At 36.3% G+C, this 22798-nt stretch overlaps 4 protein-coding genes across 6 annotated transcripts; all 4 read left to right on the top strand.

Annotated features, from left to right (window-relative positions):
- Positions 1-537: 537 nt before the first annotated feature.
- Positions 538-1222, top strand: LOC18028702. Its single transcript, XM_006412859.2, has 2 exons — positions 538-736; positions 866-1222. Exons 1-2 carry the CDS (start codon positions 651-653, stop codon positions 1116-1118), a joined length of 339 nt encoding a protein of 112 aa, XP_006412922.1. The 5' UTR covers positions 538-650; the 3' UTR covers positions 1119-1222.
- A 1657-nt stretch (positions 1223-2879) lies between these two features.
- On the top strand, positions 2880-5744 carry LOC18028701 (ketohexokinase). Of its 2 annotated transcripts, none has more exons than XM_006412858.2 (13): positions 2880-3020; positions 3120-3198; positions 3288-3377; positions 3473-3550; positions 3626-3700; positions 3814-3866; positions 4001-4151; positions 4331-4441; positions 4532-4658; positions 4761-4858; positions 4948-5086; positions 5190-5242; positions 5555-5744. In XM_006412858.2, the coding sequence occupies exons 1-13, from the start codon at positions 2944-2946 to the stop codon at positions 5636-5638; spliced, it is 1215 nt and encodes a 404-aa protein (XP_006412921.1). In that variant the 5' UTR covers positions 2880-2943; the 3' UTR covers positions 5639-5744. The 2 variants fall into 2 exon arrangements, with proteins under 2 accessions (XP_006412921.1, XP_024004732.1); XM_024148964.1 differs by having other exon boundaries at positions 2895-3020; positions 3126-3198.
- A 1752-nt stretch (positions 5745-7496) lies between these two features.
- On the top strand, positions 7497-17793 carry LOC18028700 (myosin-14). 2 transcript variants are annotated; one of them, XM_006412857.2, is made up of 39 exons: positions 7497-7818; positions 8409-8534; positions 8622-8765; positions 8905-9050; positions 9148-9304; positions 9415-9473; positions 9588-9747; positions 10052-10201; positions 10287-10423; positions 10537-10683; positions 10798-10899; positions 11225-11282; positions 11375-11476; positions 11562-11599; positions 11688-11814; positions 11914-12084; positions 12164-12295; positions 12384-12493; positions 12574-12634; positions 12734-12911; positions 13013-13218; positions 13361-13480; positions 13782-13880; positions 14024-14236; positions 14383-14522; positions 14621-14720; positions 14792-14836; positions 14919-15002; positions 15095-15265; positions 15424-15576; positions 15664-15864; positions 15967-16095; positions 16186-16256; positions 16341-16440; positions 16539-16595; positions 16723-16779; positions 16885-16965; positions 17046-17128; positions 17235-17793. In XM_006412857.2, the coding sequence occupies exons 1-39, from the start codon at positions 7816-7818 to the stop codon at positions 17344-17346; spliced, it is 4530 nt and encodes a 1509-aa protein (XP_006412920.1). In that variant the 5' UTR covers positions 7497-7815; the 3' UTR covers positions 17347-17793. The 2 variants fall into 2 exon arrangements, with proteins under 2 accessions (XP_006412920.1, XP_024005209.1); XM_024149441.1 differs by lacking the exon at positions 14792-14836.
- Positions 17794-18263: 470 nt separating this feature from the next.
- Positions 18264-19469, top strand: LOC18028699 (putative pentatricopeptide repeat-containing protein At1g28020). Its single transcript, XM_006412856.1, has 2 exons — positions 18264-18533; positions 18633-19469. Exons 1-2 carry the CDS (start codon positions 18264-18266, stop codon positions 19467-19469), a joined length of 1107 nt encoding a protein of 368 aa, XP_006412919.1.
- Positions 19470-22798: the final 3329 nt, after the last annotated feature.

Below are 22798 nucleotides of genomic sequence, written 5' to 3'. Positions count from 1 at the left end.
ATACAAAGGTTTAATTTAGAGAAATACCCTAGGTTTAGATGCTCCTCTGTCGACAGCAAATTTTTTTTATATAGTTTTAATTCGTTTTATATCAGGAAACTAAAATACCATCTAAAACTATATATTGCAAGATTATCATACTGAATTATATATATACTAATAACAATAACAGCTAAATGATATAATTGATCAGTAGATCGTATCATTTTTATTGTGTATTTGATTTACATTGTAATTCTAGATTCATAGATGATATATGGCTACAAATTTAATTTGATCACAACAGAATAAGTGTATAACCACAAATAATTATTAAAATCTCTCGGTCATACAAAAGGAAAATTTAACACATGATAAAAGCAGATACTGTCTAAGTCTATCCTTTTATCCTCTGATATCATCGTCATCATCATCATTCATTATTGGGGTAATCTGTTTTTTTTTTTCGTTCTTTATTTTCTCTAGTTAGTAGAGATATTTTCCCTTTCTTACTGCACCCATCTCTTGACTGAATAAATACGTCAAAAGAAAGCCTTAACAACTACACACTCTCATACTTATCTCATCTTATGTTTTCTCATTTCTCTCCTCTCTATTTTGATATTTTGAAAATAAAAACACTAGATTGAAAGAGAAGGAGATAACAGTAAATGGCAGATCAAAATCCAAGAATCATCGTCGAGAAAAACCCGTCTCAAGCTCGTCTTGACGAACTAAACATCAAGTCATGGCCCAAGTAAGATCGATTCTCCTTTTAATTCTTGTTCTCTTTTATCCGGTTGTGTGAGATCGATTTGGCCAAAGTTGCTTATGAATCAAAATTGAAAATTTGTTTTATTTTTTTTGTTGTTCTTGTGGAATGAAGGTGGGGATGTTCACCAGGGAAATATCATTTGAAATATGAAGCAGAAGAGATATGTTACATTGTGAAGGGTAAAGTTAAGGTTTACCCTAAACAATCATCATCATCATCATCACCACTGGATGCAGAAGTAGAGTGGTGTGTAGAGTTTGGGGCAGGTGATATTGTCACTTTTCCAAAGGGACTCTCTTGTACTTGGGATGTTTCTCTCTCTGTTGACAAACACTATATATTTCTCCACCATTCTTCTTCTTAGGTTTTTTTTTCTTCTTCTTTTATATTCTTTATTTTTGATTTTCTATAATTCGTATAATGCTTTGTGTTGCTTTTGTCGTTTTTATCTAATAAGAAAATATCAATGCACTGCCAATGGCATAATTCAAACTTGGGTAAACCTCATATACACGGATAGTCCTGATATAAGTTTTAGGATATTGTCAAAAATTTATCATTCTATAAAACTAGGGCAAAGAAAAACTTAAGTTTGGAAGTTAAAATTATTTGTTTAAGCGTAATCATGTGTGTGATATTTTAAGTTGATTCAAGTGTTTGGAGTTTCTTGAAACGTAAACGTTGGATTCTCTTTAGTCAACAAGAGGTGATCTTCTTTATTTGTCCTTTTATGCCTCTACAATAATGATTTTTCATGTTAAGATCCGCTGACCAGTCAACGTTCCATACCTTTTTAGCTTTAGGCAAAGCATCTCATATTTTATCATATAAACTTTATTTTGACGGTACTCAATAGTTCTGCTACATTTTGTACTTGGTGAAACATACGTTTGAATTTGGTTAACGGAAAAGAAAGGAAAAATGTTTCACCTTATTTCTTTTCAGAATTTTGGTAGTTGTTTAATCAGCAAGATTCAGCATGGGAAAACAAAATTCGTAGAAAAGTTCTTGCTACATTTTGTACAGAAGTCAATGATAACCATCATTATGTCCATTTTATTTTAATATATTTGTCAATATTAATGTGTGATTACCATTAACTACGCAAGAATATTTAAAATCTTCAACAAAAAGAATAGTACTATTTAAAATCAAGATCACACATATCATATTTAGGTCAAATTTATTTGATTAATTATATTCTTTAATAAATGTGTTACCATTAAATTTGTTACCATAATTGGTTTAACATACTACCCACAAAAGAAACATATTTACGGACATCACCAAGGAAAGATGAATTAATGCGATCCTGTGAGATAGACTTTTGACTAAGAAATTGATTATCACCATAGAAAAAGAAAGAAACACTAATACCTTAACGAATAAACATGGATACGTAATCACACCGCCTAACTGTTTTTCTAATAGAAGGCAAAAAATAAAATAAATTCGATAAAATCGCTGGTGTTTAGGTAGTGGCGTTGGCTTGGTTTTTCTAAAAGAAGTTAAATTTTGCATTTTTAAACCGATTAACCTTGGAAAGATGATTTACAGTATGTTCCAAAATGATATTATTCATGGCCAAAATCATACTATTAATGGTTGGTTCCAAGCCAAAAACTTTTAAAACCTTGGTTATAATTAAAAAAAAAAACCTAAATAGTTGGTGTGGGCTAGAGATATTGACTCGGTTCCTCTGCCAAAAATATTAGAACTTTACACTTCTAAGTTCGATCCATTAGAGAGAATGATTTACATCCACAAAAGCGTATTACCAAATGCTGATTTCCGGACTTAGAAAAACAATGGGCCAAAAGTGTGGAATTTGAGAAAAACCTTCTAACTTTTTGTGTATGTGTGTGTAAAAAACTAAAAAATAGCTTTCAAATTAAATTTCAGAAAATAAAATATGCAGCCTAGCCAGACGATTGTTTTTGGGTTTGGCCCAATAGTAGAGACTACAATTGAATCCTGACTGTAGAGTCAACCTACTTACTTGAAAGGTTATGGACCTCTGGTACACACTTAATGGAATTGTAAACCGAATTTCAGCTGGTTCTCGGTTCAATCGATGAAACCGATATTAGCTTCTGACACTCTCTACACACAGAAATGGTGGCACACCTCACTCTTTCTCTCTCTCTCTCCTCTCTCAGTATAATAAATTACAAAGAAAGGCCGAAGAAATGCTCTGCTTCACTCACGTCGCACCTCTTCCTCTATTCTCCAGCATCTCTCTTCCTGCCTCCCTTCACTTCAAGAGGTCGCTTTCTCAGTTTTTTCCCGAGCATCAATTTCTTAACTTCTGCTCCTTACCGAATTTCTGATACCAGATTATATCCTCTCTTTCTGTATGGCTCAGTTTCAGGACTAGGATGTCTTCTTCTTCTTCCTCCATCGATTCAGCTCCTCCTCCTCATCCGCCGGATAATGGCATCGTTGTGAGTATTTGAGCCTCCTCCATTGTTTTGGAGTTTGACTTGAATCGCGCTTTATTAGGAGATTGCCGTGTTCGTGTGATTTTTGGCAGCTTGGTTGTGGTGGGATCGCTGTGGATTTCTTGGCGACGGTGGATTCTTATCCTCAACCCGACGACAAGATCCGAAGCACTAGCCTCAAGGTAGCCATTCCCCCATCCACCACATACGGTCTTCAATTTTGATTGTGATTTTGTGTTTTAGGTTCAAGGTTGATGATGTGTTTTGCAATTTTCAGGTGCAAGGAGGGGGAAATGCTGGAAACGCGTTGACCTGCGCAGCTCGTCTGGGCTTGACTTCGAGGCTGATTAGTAAGGTAATGATTCGTATGTTTGGCATGAACAAGATTCAACAATCGAGTATGTCATTAGTATTGATTAACTGTAATTAGGTAGCAAATGACTCCCAAGGAAAAGAAATATTAGAGGAGCTGGAATCTGATGGTGTTGATACTTCCTTTCTTGTGGTAATGTTGAACCACTTGATCATCCACAGTATTTAGGATCTTGTGATTTTTGTCTTTATTTTTCTTTTCTTGCGAATGATTGATGTTTTTCATCTAATCTGATCTCATTCCAGGTCTCTAAAGAGGGCAATACACCTTTTACCTACATCATTGTTGATAAACAAACGTGAGCGTTTTGCCCTGTTGTTGTTTGTGAATTTGCGGACATGTTTCAGATTGTAAAGAAGTGCTGTTTGACCTTTTTTTTTGGTTTATTGGTTTTCCATGTTGTTTGATTCCTTTTGTGTCATATCTGTCCAGGAAAACGCGTACTTGTATTCATACGCCTGGAGAGCCACCCATGGTACCGACTGACCTTTCTGAATCTAGCATGTTATCAGCTCTAGACAGAGCAAGCATCGCATACTTTGATGTAAGATTACACGAAACCGCATTGGTGATTGCAAAAGAGGTAAGCATGCATCTCTTTACCTTTCTAATGTGGTTTCTAGGCATAGCTGTGCTTCAACTCATGCCTTTATTTGTTTCTTGATTTTCTCCCAAGTACAACAAAACAAGGGTGAGCTGTATGTATGCCACACAACCTACATGTTTATTTCCTCCTGTGCTTGTTGCGTTTATCCAGAGCAGGCAGCTCGGAAGAAGATACCTATTTTGGTTGATGCAGAGAAGAAAAGAGAAGGATTAGACGATCTCTTGCAGCTCGCCGATTACGTTGTCTGCACAGCAAAGTTCCCTCAGGTAAGTTAGTTTTCGTTTCTAATCTTTTTCTTTTCAACATCTTTCCTCAGCTTTTGAGGCTGAAAATTCGGCGTCTCTCACGTCTCACAGGCATGGACAGAAGCGTCTTCAACTCCAGGTGCACTTGTTTCCATGTTGTTGAGATTGCCAAAACTGAAGTTTGTGATCGTGACCTTAGGTGAAGAAGGATGCGTAATGCTTCAAAGAGCTTCAAAAGGTAAAACACCCGAGAATTCATGTCATTCACTAAAGATCAAAACTATTTCCATCATCCTTTCACCGGGTTACCAACATCCTTAGTCTCTGTCTACTTCAACAGAAGATTCAGAATCCAAAGAGACAGACATCGAGAAATTGTTGGAGACACTAAAGCATAAAACAGGCTCAACCGCCACATTTCCAACATGCGTTTCATCGGTAACAAACGTCCAAAATAACTTACTTGTCACTCACTCACTCATATGAAGACACTAGACACTCCAACTTTTCCACATATTTTCTTGCAGGAGACAACAAAACTGAAGGCTAGCGGGATAGGAACGGTGAGCGGAAGATTGTTTCTCGGAACAGCAGAGCAAATTCCTCCAGAAGATCTCGTTGACACCACCGGTGCAGGGGACGCATTCATAGGAGCGGTTCTATATGGTAAAAGATTGTAAAGATTCTATATAAACTCCCTGAGAAATCAGATTCCAACATATTCTTAAACATTTATTGACTTATCTTTACTTGTTTCCTCGATCTGTAGCCATATGTGCCCGCATGCCCCCAGAGAAAATGTTACCGTTCGCTGCTCAAGTGGTAAGTCTCCCAAAACCAAAAACATATTCCACAGAAGCTCTGTTTGTTTTCACCAATGCATATGAACCGTCAACCATACACATGTTTTCGCCAATATAGATCATGTGAATCTTCCGGATAACCGAACTTCCTAATCCGAATACGAAACCCAACAACACGTGAATTTACTGGTTGTTGTCGTGTGAGACTCTTATAAATGGCCATTGTTTCTAGCTTCATTGAACCATCGTCATCAGTCCAACAAAAGGCTCTTTTCCATAACATTTCCAGACCAAAATTATTGTAATCTGTAACCATGTTATTGTATCGCAGGCTGCATGCAAATGCCGAGCTTTGGGAGCTCGAACCGGTCTTCCTCGCCGTACTGATCCGCGACTTGCACCCTTTCTGGTTTGACAAATCTAATGTCAACTCTACTCTTCTTCCGAGTCACTGACTTGATCGGCCACTTTCATATGTTAAAACTTTCTACGTATAAAATATATTAAGGCTTGGTGTCAAATACTAATATCAGATTTTATCCCAAAAAAAAAACTTATATCAGTTTAGTTTGACTTGAGATGATAAAAGAAAGACATATACTCCACTAGGAAGGAAGAAGTGGCGTTATTCTAAACTAGTAAATTGCTAACCAATGTGAACGTGTCAACCTTGTTGATCGCGTCCGTAAAGGCGTCTAATATATCGAACGGCTAAGATCGCACCGGAAGCTAATTGAGAAGATAATCTCAGCCATTGACTGCTCCAATTCCAAAGGGTGAATCGCTACGCTCACGTGCTATCATTTTCGTGCGTCCTTCACTGCTCTCTCCACTTGTCGATGTTAATTAAAACACACTAAAAGACAAGATCAAAATCTGATTTGTCGATTCCACGCGCCTCTCTGATTGGCTACTACCATGGACCCATTGCCGTGTCCTTAACAAGCTTAATGACGGCGTGATGATCGGCCGTGTGTGTGAACCGTAAAATAAGCAAATGTTTTACGTCAAAAAAGAACTAACACTAGTCTACCTGACCACCAAATTGCCACGTGGCGTTCCCTTAATGTGTTTCTTAAATTCATCCATCACCTGATTCTAGACCGTTCTCTTCTTCTTCATCACCCACAGTCAAAAAAATTTCCAAGTCTTGGAACTTGGAAGTGAAATCTTCCTTAATGGAATCAAGCCCATCCCTTAGTTTTTTTTTAACTCCAATTAGTGAAAACAAAGATTAGTATCAATTCCTTAAATTTCCTCCTTGGCATGTTGGCAAGTGACGACAACTCTACCAAGTACCAACTACAAATTCCCAATTCCCAAGACCGAGTCGATTTTGACAACAAGGCCGGAGAGATGAACTTAATAGTGAGAGATGAACTTAATAGTGAGAGCTTCAACAATTTTGTTAGAGTTAATTAGTTTTTCTTTGGCAAAAAATTTAGAAAGTAGAGTATTTAGATCTTTAATGAAAAAAATAAAAAGTATTTCAATGACAAAGATGTAAAGTAAGATTTCATTTTTGTGATTTTTCCCATATATATAGGATTATACTGTCCTATTAGGTAAGTTCAATTAAGATATTTCTAATAGAAATATGTTTCACTTATCTTTAAGTACCAATTTTTTTATAACTTCTTTATTTAAGGTTTTTCTGACTGTGCTTAAAATACTTTTTTCTAATCAATTACATGCATTATGTGAATTTGGATTTGGTGACACACTGACAACATTAACATAAACTAAAGTTATTTTGTTGTTATCAATTATATTTACAAAATATTTGTAATGATGATAAATCAGTAGAAAAAACTATAAAAGCGTATTTTATCTATTGGCAACAAGTTGTTTTTTTTTCCTCTAAATAAGATTACATTATTATTATTCTTTGGGCAAATTTCATTGTGATTTGATTTTTGGTCAACACAAGATCAAAGATTAGTAATTACATTGTCTTATATTAGCTTTTCCATTACAAAAACCAGAAAGCTAGTTGTTGACATATTATTTCTGTAGAATTAGAAAAAAGAATGGAAGAAGAGAGAGTGTGGACCAATAATTTATTAGCTTAAGTCATTAAGGGTAGGTACCTTAGGAATTGAATGGTAAATTAACGCTTACTTACCTTAATTACAGAGTAAAAGCTACGACGACTAATCACTATTGCTCACAGAAATTGGAAAAGAAAGATAGAAGAAAATCTATAGAAAATAAACAACTATGTATATATAGAGGGAAAAAACAACGAAAGCGTCTCTATAGAAAAAAAAAAAAAAAAACAGACCAGAAGAGGGGCTTAGGATTTCTCCTCGAGCAGATTTGAAATTTTTTAATTTTTCTTTGCTTGAAGAATTCCAAGCTTCTTATACTCCCATTTGATTCAATCGCATTTCTGGGAATTTTTGTTTATTGTTCTTAGAATTATTTCTGGGTTTTCAAGTTGCAGAGTTCGTCTGCTCCTTGCGTAAGTTACGTACAGACATTTACCGTCGTTTGAATTTGTGAACGATCATCTGTTATCGGCGGATTCTCATGCGTTTAGATCCAAAAGCAAGCAAAAATTGTTTCTGATCTGATAAATCTCCGGTGGAAATGGTATTTCACTTATTGTTTCTGTCATTTTCTGGGTTTATTTGCGTTCACATTCCAGAGAGGGTTTTAAGTTTCGGAGTATCCTATCTCTATTGCGATTGTGTTCTTCTTATAATTGAATTATTCTGCTTGTTTTGATAAGTAGCTATATTGTTGACTGATCCGTGGGTGGACTAAAATTTTGGAGATTTTTCTATGATCTGTTTCTTCGAATTGGATTTATTAGAACGCCTAAATTAGTTTCATGCACAGTTTGATCCTTGGGGGATGTAGAGTTCTAGCTAAAATCCGAAAAATCGGATGAGAAGACTTTTGATTGATTCACGATTGACTTGATGTCGCAAGACTGATTTACTAGAATGGTTGAGCTGGACCTCACGTTAGAGACTAGAGTATGTAATGCTCCTCGAGTTCTCTTTCAAAGAGTGATTTTTCCTGTCGTAACTTTAACCTTGAACAGTTTCTAGCCTCTTGCTGTAGTAGATATGGACCAAATGGTGTGTCACTAGTTTGGAGGGAATATGCTCAGAGTACATATTAGGAGTTCAAATACATTTGTGAAGATAGAGTTATCTGAAATGTTGGTTTTGCAGGCTTGTACTACTGTTAATGTGGGCTCTTTAGTTTGGATCGAAGATCCAGAGGAGGCATGGATAGACGGTGAAGTTATCGAGGTTAAAGGAAATGATATTAAGGTCCAGTGTACCTCAGGGAAGACGGTATGTTTAACCAATTTGAATCATTAATTTTATACAGGGATTAAGTTTATTTAAAGCGACTTTGCTTATCTTATTGGAAATTCTCAGGTGGCTGTTAAAGTTTCAAATGCCTACCCAAAAGATGTCGAAGCTCCTGCTTCTGGAGTGGATGATATGACAAGGCTAGCATATTTACATGAACCAGGAGTCCTCCAAAATATGAAATCAAGATTTGATATCAACGAAATATATGTGAGTATCTCATTGAATTTCATTACAAACGAGTTTTCTACATATACATTTAAAATTTACTTTGTTGGCTGAAGCTTCTTGAACGTCAATATTTCTTCCACTTTGTTAGGCATATGCGCTGATATATGTTTTCTTCCAGACTTACACAGGGAATATTCTAATTGCTGTAAACCCTTTTAGAAGACTACCACATCTATATAACAACCATATGATGCAACAATATAAAGGTGCAGCCTTTGGAGAACTGAGCCCCCACCCTTTTGCAGTTGCTGATGCAGCTTACAGGTGCCTGACATGTAACTTTGGAGTCTTTCTTTTTTCTCCTTTTGCCACTGGTTGTTTCCTGTTTGACGTTCCTTGGCTTGTTTTCCATTGGCGGCAGACAAATGATAAATCAGGGGATTAGTCAATCAATCTTGGTAAGTGGTGAAAGTGGAGCAGGGAAGACTGAGACTACTAAATTGCTCATGCAATATCTGGCAGACATGGGAGGTCGAGCTGTTTCTGAAGGAAGGACAGTCGAAAAGAAAGTTTTGGAGGTTATCCATGGCCTATCTTTTATATAGACCTTCTGGATATTTTCAGTCAGTTTTTGTTGATGTTGCAACGAAAATCATTCTTAAATATGTTTATGTTTCTTTTTATGTAGTCCAACCCTGTTCTAGAAGCATTTGGAAATGCAAAGACCGTTAGGAACAACAATTCAAGGTGAAAATAGTATAAACAAATACATATTGTGTGTGTACACACTTTTCCATTTCTTCTTGTGTAGGATATCCTTTCACCTACTGAATCATGTTCATGCTCATTATAATGTTGCAGTCGATTTGGTAAATTCGTGGAGATTCAGTTCGATCAAAGGGGCAGGATATCAGGAGCTGCTATCAGGACTTATTTGTTAGAGAGGTCGCGGGTTTGCCAGGTCTCAGATCCTGAGAGGAATTATCACTGTTTTTACATGCTCTGTGCTGCACCACCTGAGGTACATATGGCCCCTCTCTCCTTTTAAAATGCTTCCCAGAACTTCTGAGTGCTCTTCTTGCTGGAGTCGTGAGAACCTGATCTCGTATTTGAAATAGCTTTGTATTAGACTTTGCTCTTTACTGGTAACTATGTTAATATATTCAATAGTATATAAGTTTTTTTAACCTTAATTGCTTGTATATGTTTGGTTAACGTTTATTGAAAGTCAGTTGGAAGTATCATTTAAATGGCGGAGTCTTCCATTAAGGATGTGTCATCGAAATTCTTGCCTTCATGTTTTCTCCCTTTTATTTCTTAATAAGGACATAAAAAAATGGAAATTGGCGGATCCAAGAACATTTCATTACCTGAATCAATCTCAATGCATTGAGTTGGAGAGAATGGATGATTCGAAGGAGTATCATGAAACTAGAAAGGCAATGGATGTTGTTGGGATAAATTCAGAGGAGCAGGTAAGTTTTCTTTTTTTTGCTGTCATTTTTTAGTTGAAATTACGGTGTGACATATGAGTGTCTTTTGATACAAATCTGATGTCAGGAAGCAATATTTCGAGTTGTGGCTGCTATTCTTCATCTAGGCAACGTGGAATTTGGAAAAGGAAAAGAAGCAGACTCGTCAGCCCCAAAAGATGAGAAGTCCTACTACCATCTGAAGACTGCGGCTGAGCTTTTCATGTGAGTAACTAATTGATTATCTATGATTTTGAAAGTTGAAAAGCGCCCTTCCTGAAACTGGTTCATTTAATATGGAATAAAGAAGTCATACCTGACTCCATGGATTTCAACAGGTGCGATGAGCAGGCTCTCGAAGATTCTCTTTGTAAACGTGTGATTGTGACACGTGATGAAAACATTACGAAATGTCTGGATCCAGAATCTGCGGCCCTAAGCAGAGATGCATTGGCAAAAACTGTGTACTCAAGATTGTTTGATTGGTATGTCTACTATTAATACATTCAAATTTTTGGTAGTGCTTCTCTTTCTTTGCAGACATGCAAACTTAGTTTTAATTTTCTTAATTTTCTTAATTTTCTCTATTGCTCTTTCAGGATTGTGAACAAGATCAATGATTCAATTGGACAAGATCCTGATTCAAAATATTTGATTGGAGTGCTGGATATATATGGATTTGAGAGTTTCAAGACAAACAGGTGCTTAAGCGGTATGCCTTATGTTTAATAAGGGAAAGGAACCACTTTAGAGAAATACTATGGAACTTCACATGATAGTTCTGTTATTTAGTTTGTCTATGGATTTCTAGTTTTAGTAAGCAATGGAAAGGGTAGTAAATATATCTCAACTCCTAGAAGTTTTCGGATATCAAGTGAAAGGGACAACCAAAGCTTTTAATAATTACCTAACGAGGGACCTTTCCAACTTTTTAGCTGACATATATTTTAAAAGGAAGTTAAAATATCAAATGGATTTTGCTTGTGTTTTCCTTAAAAAATGCTTTGTATTGCATGCGCTCTGCAGTTTTGAGCAATTCTGCATCAACTTGACGAATGAGAAACTTCAGCAACATTTCAATCAGGTTTGTCTTAGGTTTGTTCTTCTTCAGATAGCTGCCAGTGTTCAGCCTGATTAATCCCTTATAATTATCCATGTTTTTTTTTTCTCGGGCAGCACGTCTTCAAAATGGAACAAGATGAATATAATAAAGAAGAAATTGATTGGAGCTACATTGAATTCGTAGATAATCAAGATATTTTGGACCTTATTGAAAAGGTTGCTAGTTTCTCTATGTTTGATCTGTACCTCTTACTGCGTATTATTTGTTAAACACTATTCGTAATTGTTTTTCATGTCTCAGAAACCTGGCGGTATCATTGCTCTCCTGGATGAGGCTTGGTATGGCTCTAAGAACTTGAATTAATATTGGTCAGCGTGTGTTTTCTCTTCCTTCCTTCATTTCAAAATTTCCTTCATGTATCTTCAGCATGTTCCCAAGATCAACACATGAAACATTTGCTCAAAAGATGTATCAAACGTTCAAAGATCACAAGCACTTTAGTAAGCCAAAATTAGCTCGTACTGACTTCACAATTTGCCACTATGCTGGTGATGTGAGTATAGATTTGGTTCAACGTTCTGAATATATAATGCAGTATTGTCCCTAAAAACTAGTTGTTCATACCCTAATTTGTACTCAATCATACTTTCAGGTCACTTATCAGACCGAACAGTTCCTGGAAAAGAACAAAGATTATGTTGTTGCCGAGCACCAGGCTCTGCTAAATGCTTCGAGGTGCACCTTTGTTGCACGTCTCTTCCCTCTTCTTGCAGAAGATGCTAACAAAAAGTCAAAGTTCTCTTCGATTGGTTCACGATTTAAGGTGCAGTAAATGAGGTAGTTTTACGCAAATTGTCTGCTTAGTCTCATGACTACTGAAGCTACTTTCTTACTCAATGCAGCAACAATTGGTGACATTGCTTGAAACGCTGAGTACTACTGAGCCTCACTATATTCGTTGCGTGAAGCCCAATAATCTTCTGAAGCCTTTGATCTTTGAGAACCAAAATGTTTTGCAACAGCTACGTTGTGGGGTGGGATTTCCATATTTTTGTTTTTCTAACAAATGTGCTTGTTATAGTTGCATGCAAGTTTTAAATTCTGAATAAACATATCTTTCAGGGTGTGATGGAGGCAATCAGGATTAGCTGTGCTGGATTTCCTACTAGAAAACAATTTGAAGAATTCCTAGACAGATTTAGTTTACTTGCTCCTGAAGTTTTGGATAAGAGGTTTCCCTCTCTTTAATTTAGTGTTTGGAAACTTACCTAGACGTTGAAAACATTTTAACTTTTGGTTGGCCTCTTTCTAGTTCTGATGATGTAGCTGCCTGTAAGAAACTTCTTGAGAAGGTTGAACTCCAAGGATACCAGGTACATTCTGAAGAGCCATGTTTTGAATACTTTGGAATCTGGCCGACCTTTGAAACTCTGATGAAAAGCACCTGATTGATCTTTTTTTTTTTTTTCCAGATTGGTAAGACGAAGGTTTTCCTTAGGGCTGGACAGATGGCTGACTTGGATGCTCGGAGGAATGAGGTCTTAGGCAGAGCAGCCAGCACCATCCAGAGGAAATTCCGCTCCTACTTGTCCCGCAAAACTTTTGTGATGCTCCGCAAGGTTGCAATAAACATGCAGGCTGTGTGCAGAGGTACTTTAAAGTTGAAAAGAATAATATTCGACCTTTAGTACTCAGGCAATTAGAAATGTTACTTATTATTCAGTCTCTGTTTTGGTTTCTGCAATTTATAGGTCAACTTTCTCGACATATCTTCGAGGGATTGCGCAGAGAAGCTGCTGTTTTGGAGATCCAGAGAGACATACGGATGCACCTTGCTAGGAAGTCTTACAATGGATTATATTTTGCATCTGTTTCCATTCAATCAGGAATACGTGGTATGGCTTCCCGTGACGAGTTACGGTTCCAAAGGCAGAACAAGGCGGCAATTATGATTCAGGTGTTGTACACGTTCCTGTTGAAAAATGGTGAAAGACAACATGTTTTTTTCTTTCTTGTTTGGTTAATCTACTAGATGTCTCAAGCTTTTCATCTTTCTCCCAAATTTCTTGTTTTGAATTTGTTCTCGTTTTATATAACAGAGCCATTGCCGCAAGTTCCTGGCCCAGTTGCATTACCAGAGGCTAAAGAAAGCAGCAATTACAACACAAAGTGCATGGAGAGCAAGGTTAGCCCGTAAAGAACTGCGGAAGCTTAAGACGGTGAGCTCTCTTTTCACTTCTGTGTGTATCCTCTTTTTTTGTATCAGTTCTCATTCTAAGCGTAGTATATGGCACTTGCAAACTTCAGATAATGGATTCAAATGAGCTAATATAGTGAGAATGTATGCGCTTAGGAAATGGATTAGGTGGGGTTTTATAATTGAGCTAGCTCTTTTGTTGCGATTGCTAGCAGCTTGAAATTACCCTTGCTAATTGAGGGTCTTCGAAATTTAGGCAGAACATGTTGGCCTTTCGCAAAATATGAGTAGTTGTACCAATGATGCCTTCATATTTCCTGCAGGCTGCAAAGGAAACGGGAGCCCTTCAAGCTGCCAAGAATAAGCTTGAGAAACAATTGGAAGAACTCACATGGAGACTGCAGCTAGAGAAACGAATGAGGGTAAGTTAATAGATAACACTTTATCTCTTTTGGTTTGCATCTTATCCTTCAAATATTTTCATTCCAAAAGCTTTTCCCTGGAATAACTAAATTCGGATATTTAACATATCCGTCATCTATGTTCTGTGGATTTGACGATTTAGATGGACATGGAAGAAAGTAAAACACAAGAAAATGCAAAACTGCGATTATCATTGGAGGAAATGCAACTTCAATTCAAGGAAACCAAAGCCTTGCTCTTACAGGAAAAGGAAGCTGCTAAAAAGACAGCAGAAATCGTTCCTGTGTTGCAGGAGGTTCCTGTAGTTGACACAGAGCTAGTGGAGAAGCTAACTAGTGAAAACGAAAAGCTCAAGGTAGGAAATCAGCTCTGTTCTTTTTTTTTCCTTTTTTTTTCCGTCTATCAAGGATATCAAAGCTGTGATATATTTGAAGGAGGGTTTCATATTTCCTTTACTTCTCATTTGGTTTCATATTTCCTTTATTTCTCATTTGGTTTCAGTCCCTGGTAAGTTCATTGGACCAGAAGATTGATGAAACAGAGAAAAAATTCGAGGAGACAAGCAAAATAAGTGAGGCGAGGCTGAAGCAGGCTTTAGAGGCAGAAACTACAATTGTTAATTTGAAAAAAGCTGTGCACGAGTACCCACTATACATCTCTGAGTCTCTTAATGAATTTACCAAAGATCCCATTGGCATTCAATATTAAGCACATTTTTTGTTCACATGTTCATTTGCAGACTTCAAGAAAAGATCTTGGATGTGGAATCTGAAAACCAAATATTGAGGCAGAAATCCCTCTTACACACATCAGGAAATCTCCCTCCGACTCCGGTTAAGGTATATCTCAGAAAAAATATACTTGGATTACTACGCAATCATGAATTAAAGTAATGCTCTCCTACTTGCAGAACTCACAAAATGGTTACTTTTCTAGTAAAGAAAGTCTGGTCAATGTAAGTCGTGTCTTGCTTTTCTATCCCTTTCCCCTGAACTATGTTCCATCTGTTTGTATGTCGTTAAATGACATCTGTGCAGGGATCTGAGACTGAAACACCAACAAGAGCCCAAGAACAAGAATCTGATGCAAAGAATCGGAGATTGCAAATAGAACGTCAACATGTATGTTGTTTAGTTTAATTACTACATTCTGTATTTCTGATCTGTCGGATGTGCCTTTTTTTATTAAAGAAAGATGTTTGTTCTTGCTATAGGAGAATGTTGATGCTCTTATCAACTGCGTAATAAAGAATATTGGATTCAACCAGGGGAAGCCTGTAGCGGCATTTACGATATACAAATGCCTTCTTCATTGGAAATCCTTTGAAGCGGAAAGGACCAATGTGTTTGATCGTCTTGTTCAAATGATTGGTTCTGCTATCAAGGTACTGAATTGCATGTCAAGTCTTTATAATTAAGACAATCTCACCAGATGGGATACTGTGCCCCTTTTTTGTCATTAATTTTCTGGAACAGGATAATCTGGTTTTGCTTATATATACATCTAATAATCACACTTGCTTGTGACGATCTTTACTATCAGGATGATGATGACAATGAGCATTTGGCATATTGGTTGTCAAATACTTCAACCTTGTTGTTCATGATCCAACAAAGTTTGAAACCTTCTGGAACCGGTGCCACTCCACAGCGAAAACCACCTGTTTCGACGTCCTTGTTTGGAAGAATGGCCATGGTATATATACCTTTCTTTGTATATGTTAATGAAGTTTTGTTCCAAAATCAATAAAATTTTCTAAAGCATTATCTTCTAATATACCAGGGTTTCCGTTCAGCCCCTTCCTCTGCCGAGACTTCTGCAGCAGCGGCAGCTGCAGCTGCTGCAGTGATTCGCCCGGTTGAGGCCAAGGATCCAGCTTTGCTTTTCAAACAACAGCTTACAGCTTACGTGGAAAAGATATTTGGAATGATTCGGGATAATCTGAAAAACGAGTTGCAACCTTTGCTTTCCCTTTGCATCCAGGTCGGCCAAGAAAAATGTTCATTATTCTCTTTTTACCTTTGACACTGTTTGTCTTCTTTTTCTATTTATGTGGTAAATGCTGATATGAACGGACCTCTTTAGGCACCGCGAACATCAACGGGACGTTCGCTACGATCTGCAAAGTCAATGGGCAAGGATTCTCCTTTAGACCACTGGAAGGGAATTAATGACGGCTTATACGCACTTCTAAACACACTCAAGGAGAACTTTGTATGGGAAATCCATGAAACCCTCTCTTCTCCAGTCACGTTTTGTTTCTCTTTAATGTCTAGAAATTCTTATATCTTTTTCCACTTTCAGGTTCCTCCGGTTCTTATCCAAAAGATATTTAGTCAGACATTCTCATTCATCAATGTCCAATTATTTAACAGGTGAAAGATTGGTTTATTGTCTATTATCAACTAGGCATGTCCATGTAAAGGCATTTTTCTAACAGGGTTCATTTTTGTCTGCAGCCTTCTTTTGCGACGAGAATGTTGTACATTTAGCAACGGAGAATATGTAAAATCTGGTTTAGCATTGTTAGAGGAATGGTGCGCCGAAACAAAAGAAGAAGTATTCCCCAGCGAATGCCCCTTTCTATTTTTGTGAGTGATAGATTGATTTATGCATAGCACAATTTAGCTCATCATACCTTTGCTCTTGAATCGCAGTATGCTGGCTTATCCTGGGATGAACTTAAGCATATCAGGCAAGCTGTTGGATTCTTGGTATGTTCTTATAAAATTTTCTGCCTATAAGAGATTTGTCTATTCTATTTTCCACATTTCTTATATCTCGTGATAAGAGGTTTGTGCAGTTCTCATGATTGTCCCTTTAATTGGCATTTACCAACAGGTCATCCATCAGAAGTACAGAATCTCGTACGATGACATCGCACATGATCTATGCCCTGTGAGTCCCTCCATCGGCCTGACCCTTTTGCTCGATAATAGACGGATATTGTTCAGATACATAAGAACTTGTTTATGAATTTGAATGTTGTGGTCAATTTTGCAGATCCTTAGTGTCCAGCAACTTTACAGAATATGTACACTGTACTGGGATGACAGCTACAACACAAGAAGTGTATCCCAAGATGTAAGCTTTTCTGCAGAAACACCTCCCTTTCTCTTTCTCTTTCTCTCGTTCTTCTGAGTCCTACTAATGTGTATGAACAGGTGATTTCAAGCATGAGAGTGCTTATGACAGAGGATTCCAACAACGCAGACAGCAGCGCCTTCTTGTTAGATGAAGATTCTAGGTAACAAAATAATCCTAAATCCAAACTCTTTATCTCTGGCTATGCAGAAGTTTAAATTTAGCTACTTAAAATCAAACGAGTACTTCATTTTTCTTCTCCTGCTCAGCATTCCCTTCACGACCGAGGATCTATCGAGTTCAATGCAAGATAAGGACTTTGCAGAAATGAAACCTGCCGAAGAGCTTGAAGAAAACCCAGCTTTCAGTTTCTTGCTTTGATGGTGAAGATACCAAAAGAAGCTGTAGGTGTTCTGTCCCTTCGAGAACACACCGGTGAAAGCAGAGGGAAGAAGAACAAATGTCGCCGGAGATTTCAAGATTCATTTTTCATTGGCTAGACATTGATTGATTCTCATTTCGTTGGTCCCAGGGGAGTTCCTTAAGGTCTATGCTCGGGCTGGGAGAAATAGAGAAGAGACATGGAACTCTTTGTTTTGTTCTTCTTGTGCAGTTTCTCCTTTGTTTCCCTTCTTTTTGGACCAACTTTAGTTTTAATTTTTTTACCAAACAAAAAAAACTTTTATTTTTAATTTTTGGTGGTTTTAATTAATCTGGTGAAATGCGCCAGTTGTTATAGAAAAGATATAACAGACACAACTCATGTTTTTGGTTTGTACAAAAGGAAAAAATGGGTAAAAGATTAGTTTTGGTATATATCGATGTTTTTTTATATATATACCCTATATCCATGCATTTTTCATTGTTTTTTTTTTCAGTGATATTACAGTTTCACAAACTTGAACGCTACCAGATTTGAATCTATTTGATAATTTTTACTTGTATAGAGATGATGATGAATATAAAATTAGATTAGTAGAATAAATTCCCATTTCAACCTTCTCACATTATCTTTCATTTCTTTTTTTTTTTCAATTTTGTTAAAGAAAAATGGTTATCTAATATATTGCTTTCAAATATAATAATTTTTAATGATTAATTATTCTTTTTACCAATTTGAGTCCACAACTTGCCCCGTAAGCAAAAACAAACAACAACAAAATCCTTGCTACACAAGCATAATATCTTCTTTATATGTACGGACGAATCATCGATTATAGAGAAAGAAAAAAAAAGTTAATCAACGTAAAAACACAACCAATCAACACCTTTACTCTCTCTGGAAAAAAAAAAATACGATGAGGCATACGATGAGACTTCTTGCCCAACAAGCAAGGCGGATTCCGGCTTCGAACATCGCTTCACGCGTTCGCCATTCCGGAACCCTAATATCTCCTCACCATAACAACCCTTTGCTGCTTCGTATCGCTACGGCTTTAGATCAGAAGACACCTGTCGTTCAAGTGCTTGATCAATGGCGAGAACAAGGCAATCAAGTTAAGCCTTCAGACCTCAGATGCATCATCAAGAAGCTCCAAGATTCCCAACTATTTCCCCATGCCCTCCAGGTTTCTAATCTAACACAATCCTCACTGATCAAAAACCCTTTCTTTATACATATATACACAGATCATATTATCTTTCTCTGTTTTCTTGCTGGTTTTTAGATATCAGAATGGATGAGTTCACATCAGGTTTACACTCTGTTCCCGGAAGATATCGCATCTCGGATTCAGTTGATAGAGATAGTTTTGGGTCTGAAAGAAGCAGAGAAGTTCTTCGAAAAAAGCATCCCTGAGACCATGAAGGACTACACTGTCTACACAACTCTATTAACCTTGTACACAAGATCCGAGACCACTCTGCAAAAAGCAGAGTCCGTGTTCGAGAAGATGAGAGAGCTCGGTTTCCTCTTGAAACCTGCCCCATACAACCTACTGCTATCTATCTACAGCCCAATGAGAAACCAAGAAAAGGTGAATCAGCTTCTAAACGAAATGGAAGAGAACAATGTCGAGCCAAATGATCTCACAGCAAACTACGCGCTCTTGGTATACGCAGCTGTATCAGACATCAAAGCGATGGAGAAGTTTCTAAGCAGCAACGAAGGAATCAAACTAGAGTGGAGAACGTGCATAGACATGGCAAAGGCTTACCTGAAATCTGGTTCAACGGAGAAGGCTTTAGCTATGCTGCATAGAACAGAGCTGTTGGTTGATTCAGTGTCAAGAAACCGGGCTTACGAGGCTCTCATGACCGTGTATGGTGATGTGGGAGAGAAAGAAGATGTGTATAGGATTTGGGAGCTTCACAAGAATGCTGGTCAGAGTAATGAAGGTTATAGAGCTGTGGTAAGCTCGCTCTTGACTATAGGAGACATGGAAGGTGCAGAAGTGATATATAGAGAGTGGGAGCTTGGAGGTCTTCCGTTTGATCCTCGTATACCTAATACTCTCATCTCTGGATATCATGAAAAGGGTATGGAGAGAAGACAAAGAAACTAATCAGCTTCTTGGATTCATAATCCATAATAGAGCTCTATAACAATTAGTTTAGCTTCTTTCAAGAAAGAAATAATTCATTTCTTTTATCCTTCATAGTAATCCTTTTTTTCACATCATATGTTGTCAAAGAATTGAGCCATGGAACCTTCAAAGAATGGAGAGTGCCTTCCATTTTTTTTTTCTTCAACACATACACAATTGTTTCAAACGTGGAGAAATTTGATCCGGACTTGGCTGAAAATACACACATTATGGATTCATAGCATATTTATTCCCAAGAAAGATCAAAACGTTTGCCAAGAGACATGGATATAGCAAGAGAGCTTCATAAACGAAGTTTAAAACGCCCAAAACGCTTTATTCTTGGAGTCAGAATATCAGAAACAATCAGCGACTCTGTTTTGTCATCCTCAGTGTATAGCCTTGGTGTTATGTGGTTTAACAAATACACTGAGTGAGTTTGCTGACTAAACTAATTTGGAGACTAATTAAGGGAAATTCATTCATGTAGGGCAGTAGGGCTGATTTAATTAAATAGTTAAGCTAACAAAATAAGGTTTGTGAACCGGATCTTCGCTTGGACAAAATAACATTACTGTAACGGTGCAGTAACTTATCTACCACGCAAAAAGCAATGGAACGAGACAAATCCCAGAGTTATCTCCCAGGGTTTCTCACCGCATCCCATTTATTTCGAGAGTAAACACCAAAGGAGAAAAACGAAGTCTCTTTCTTTTTTTTTGGATAAAATGTGAATATATTACCAAAAGGAACACGCGTTTAATTACAATGTTTTAATGCTTTAGACAAAACCAGCAGCTTTAGGCCCAAAAAAAAATAAAAGCCATAAAAACTAGAATGGGAACAATATTACAAGATGCAGATGATCAAGCGTGGGTGAACCATTGAGAGAAGCTTCTCGCAGCCTCGTTTTTATTATTGTTATTGTTTTTGTTATTGTGGGTGAAACCATTGAGAGAGAAGTCTCTTTCGTTTTTGTTATTGTGTTTGTACATCAAAACAACAACAACATTTTGTGAAAAAACAAAGGAATTGTAGCTAAAATAAGTTGAATTTATTATTTTTAAGCCAACTCGCTAAAATAATATGTAAATTTTTTTAACAAAATGACTTTTAAATATAGGAAAATGCTTACGGGTATTATTTGGAACATATAAAATTCTACACGGTATTTTAAATAACCAGTTTACGGGTATATATACTTCTTAAATCCTACTATAATGTACCCGCTTATCAAATTCTTTAAAAACAAATATTTAACCGCTTGAACGACTTGGACTTTGTGACTTTGTGTCTTCTAAACCATTCCTTCTTTGACTCTGGAACCGCACATAAAAAGAAAGAAAAAAAATCTAGTGATTTTATCTTTTAAAGAACTGCTTAGATTTGTTATAGTAATTAGTTATGTCCCATCCTAAATACAAGAAAATGTAAATAGAAAACAAATATAATGATATACAAAATATTTTTTGTTTAAAAAATATCGACTTACCTTATCATCATCACTACAGCAATTGTCATTCTTTGATTTCTTTCGTAATATGATGCTAATCCACCACGATACCAAACCTAACAAGACGATGATGAATGCGACGACACTCCATACGATAATTCCTGTGCTTTTGGAACTCATTTTGCTCTTCACAACTTACGACAACAGTTATTTTTTTTTTTCTTTTAAATTTTAAGTGTCTTCTTCTTTTCTCATACAATTACATGATTTATACGAAATTACAAAAAAAAATATTAATACTATAAAAGACCGCATGGAATCATCAAAAATCATATGAGTAAAGAAAGCTCTTGCATGCCTCTATTACAATGAATTAGAAGACGTGAAAGCATGGGATTCTTTTTGTTAAAAAAAAAGAAAGGAAAAATGTCTGGGCTTGATTTGGATCTATTCAAGTTTTTTTCCATATCATACAAATTCAGATTTTAATATTTTATAACCCTATATCAGGAACAAATTTTTACTGGCAACGAAATTTAAATATATTACTATTTTTTTGTAAAAAAAGTATATCATTGTTGATGATTTTTTAAAATGAATTGTATATATATATAAATATATATATGCATACATGTAATATGCCTCTAAGAACTTCTTTTGGTAGCGCTACATCTAGAAGTTTGACAAAAGGTTAAAATTTCATTATATATATATATATATATAGCTATAAAACTACATAGAGAAAGAAATGACCACTGTTTTGAATTCTTTAATTTAATCACTGTGTAGAGAAGAATGAATATAGTGATACCAAATTACAATTTCTTTTTTGCGCAAAGCAAATTACAATTTCAACGTTAGTCACCTTGATTAGTTAATTAATAAGATACATTAGTCTTAAATAGATACACATATATACGTACTTTCTTATGTGTAATAAAATTTGCATCCCGCAACTTGGAACTTGGAAGCTCAAAGTAGTCTCTCTTTTGAGAGGGGAAAAAAGAATTTGTATCCCAAAAAAAATTTACGTTACAGACTTACAGTTGTAATTAAATACTCCAATTTTGTCAGACGACAAAACCCCCACAATGAATAAAAGGATAACTAATTTATAACAAACAAATGAAGTTATTCAAAAGGAGTCCACTTGGATCTTACCAGGACCATATTGAGTTTTCTAACCACAGGGACCATATTAAAAGCCTTTGTAATATTTTGTTTTTTCTTTTCTCGCAATATGGTTATGGTATGTATGGTTAACACCATCTCCCTCGTGGTCGTGGTACATTTCAAGTTTACATTTTTGTTTTTTCGTCCTATATGGGTAATCAATGTTCATCGCTAAAATGGACCAATCTTCTCCCAATAAATATTAGTTGACTTTTAAAGTTGTGAGGATTTTTTAATGAGATCGTTAAAAATTCTGAAAGTATGTCGGTTTCTTTTAATAGAAAAGTGAAACAACTAACGAATGTATTAAGAGACTTATAAAATATTAGTTGACTTTAAGCGTCTGTTGTTTAGTTTATCATCTGACACTATGAATATGTAAAGTACATATTATTAAAACATGAATTAAAATTTTCTCAAAGTCAAAGCTACAACGTTCTGGGGGTTAAGAAATAAAATAAGTGGACTCTAAGAAAATACTACAATTATGAGTCGGGCTATTTCTATCATCGTCACTATAAGTTTTTGTTCCTTCTTCTTTTTTTGTTCCTTACTTTTCAGCGTTAAATCTTGTTTTTTTTGAAATTATATGCTAGTTTAAAAAATATGTTCCCAACATGGATCATGATCCACAAGTCATATACCCAAGTGCATTTTTAGTGATATCTTTTGCGAATGTTGT

This window comes from Eutrema salsugineum, unplaced genomic scaffold (assembly GCF_000478725.1).
Source record: "Eutrema salsugineum unplaced genomic scaffold, Eutsalg1_0 scaffold_1, whole genome shotgun sequence".
In the NCBI taxonomy this organism is placed as follows: Eukaryota; Viridiplantae; Streptophyta; class Magnoliopsida; order Brassicales; family Brassicaceae; genus Eutrema; species Eutrema salsugineum.
The sequence above is the reverse complement of the archived record's forward strand: the minus strand, read 5'-3'. Positions and strand labels throughout refer to the sequence as shown.

Bases quoted from the DNA above. Each gene is read 5' to 3' on its own strand.
- LOC18028702 (XM_006412859.2), top strand. From the start codon at position 651: ATGGCAGATCAAAATCCAAGAATCATCGTCGAGAAAAACCCGTCTCAA. The intron at 737-865 runs GTAAGATCGATT...TGTGGAATGAAG, and splicing joins AACATCAAGTCATGGCCCAA to GTGGGGATGTTCACCAGGGA.
- LOC18028701 (XM_006412858.2), top strand. From the start codon at position 2,944: ATGCTCTGCTTCACTCACGTCGCACCTCTTCCTCTATTCTCCAGCATC. The intron at 3,199-3,287 runs GTGAGTATTTGA...GATTTTTGGCAG, and splicing joins CGCCGGATAATGGCATCGTT to CTTGGTTGTGGTGGGATCGC. The intron at 3,378-3,472 runs GTAGCCATTCCC...TGCAATTTTCAG, and splicing joins TCCGAAGCACTAGCCTCAAG to GTGCAAGGAGGGGGAAATGC.
- LOC18028700 (XM_006412857.2), top strand. The intron at 11,477-11,561 runs GTTGCTAGTTTC...TTCATGTCTCAG, and splicing joins TTTTGGACCTTATTGAAAAG to AAACCTGGCGGTATCATTGC. The intron at 15,003-15,094 runs GTATGTTGTTTA...TTCTTGCTATAG, and splicing joins TGCAAATAGAACGTCAACAT to GAGAATGTTGATGCTCTTAT.
- LOC18028699 (XM_006412856.1), top strand. From the start codon at position 18,264: ATGAGGCATACGATGAGACTTCTTGCCCAACAAGCAAGGCGGATTCCG. The intron at 18,534-18,632 runs GTTTCTAATCTA...GCTGGTTTTTAG, and splicing joins TATTTCCCCATGCCCTCCAG to ATATCAGAATGGATGAGTTC.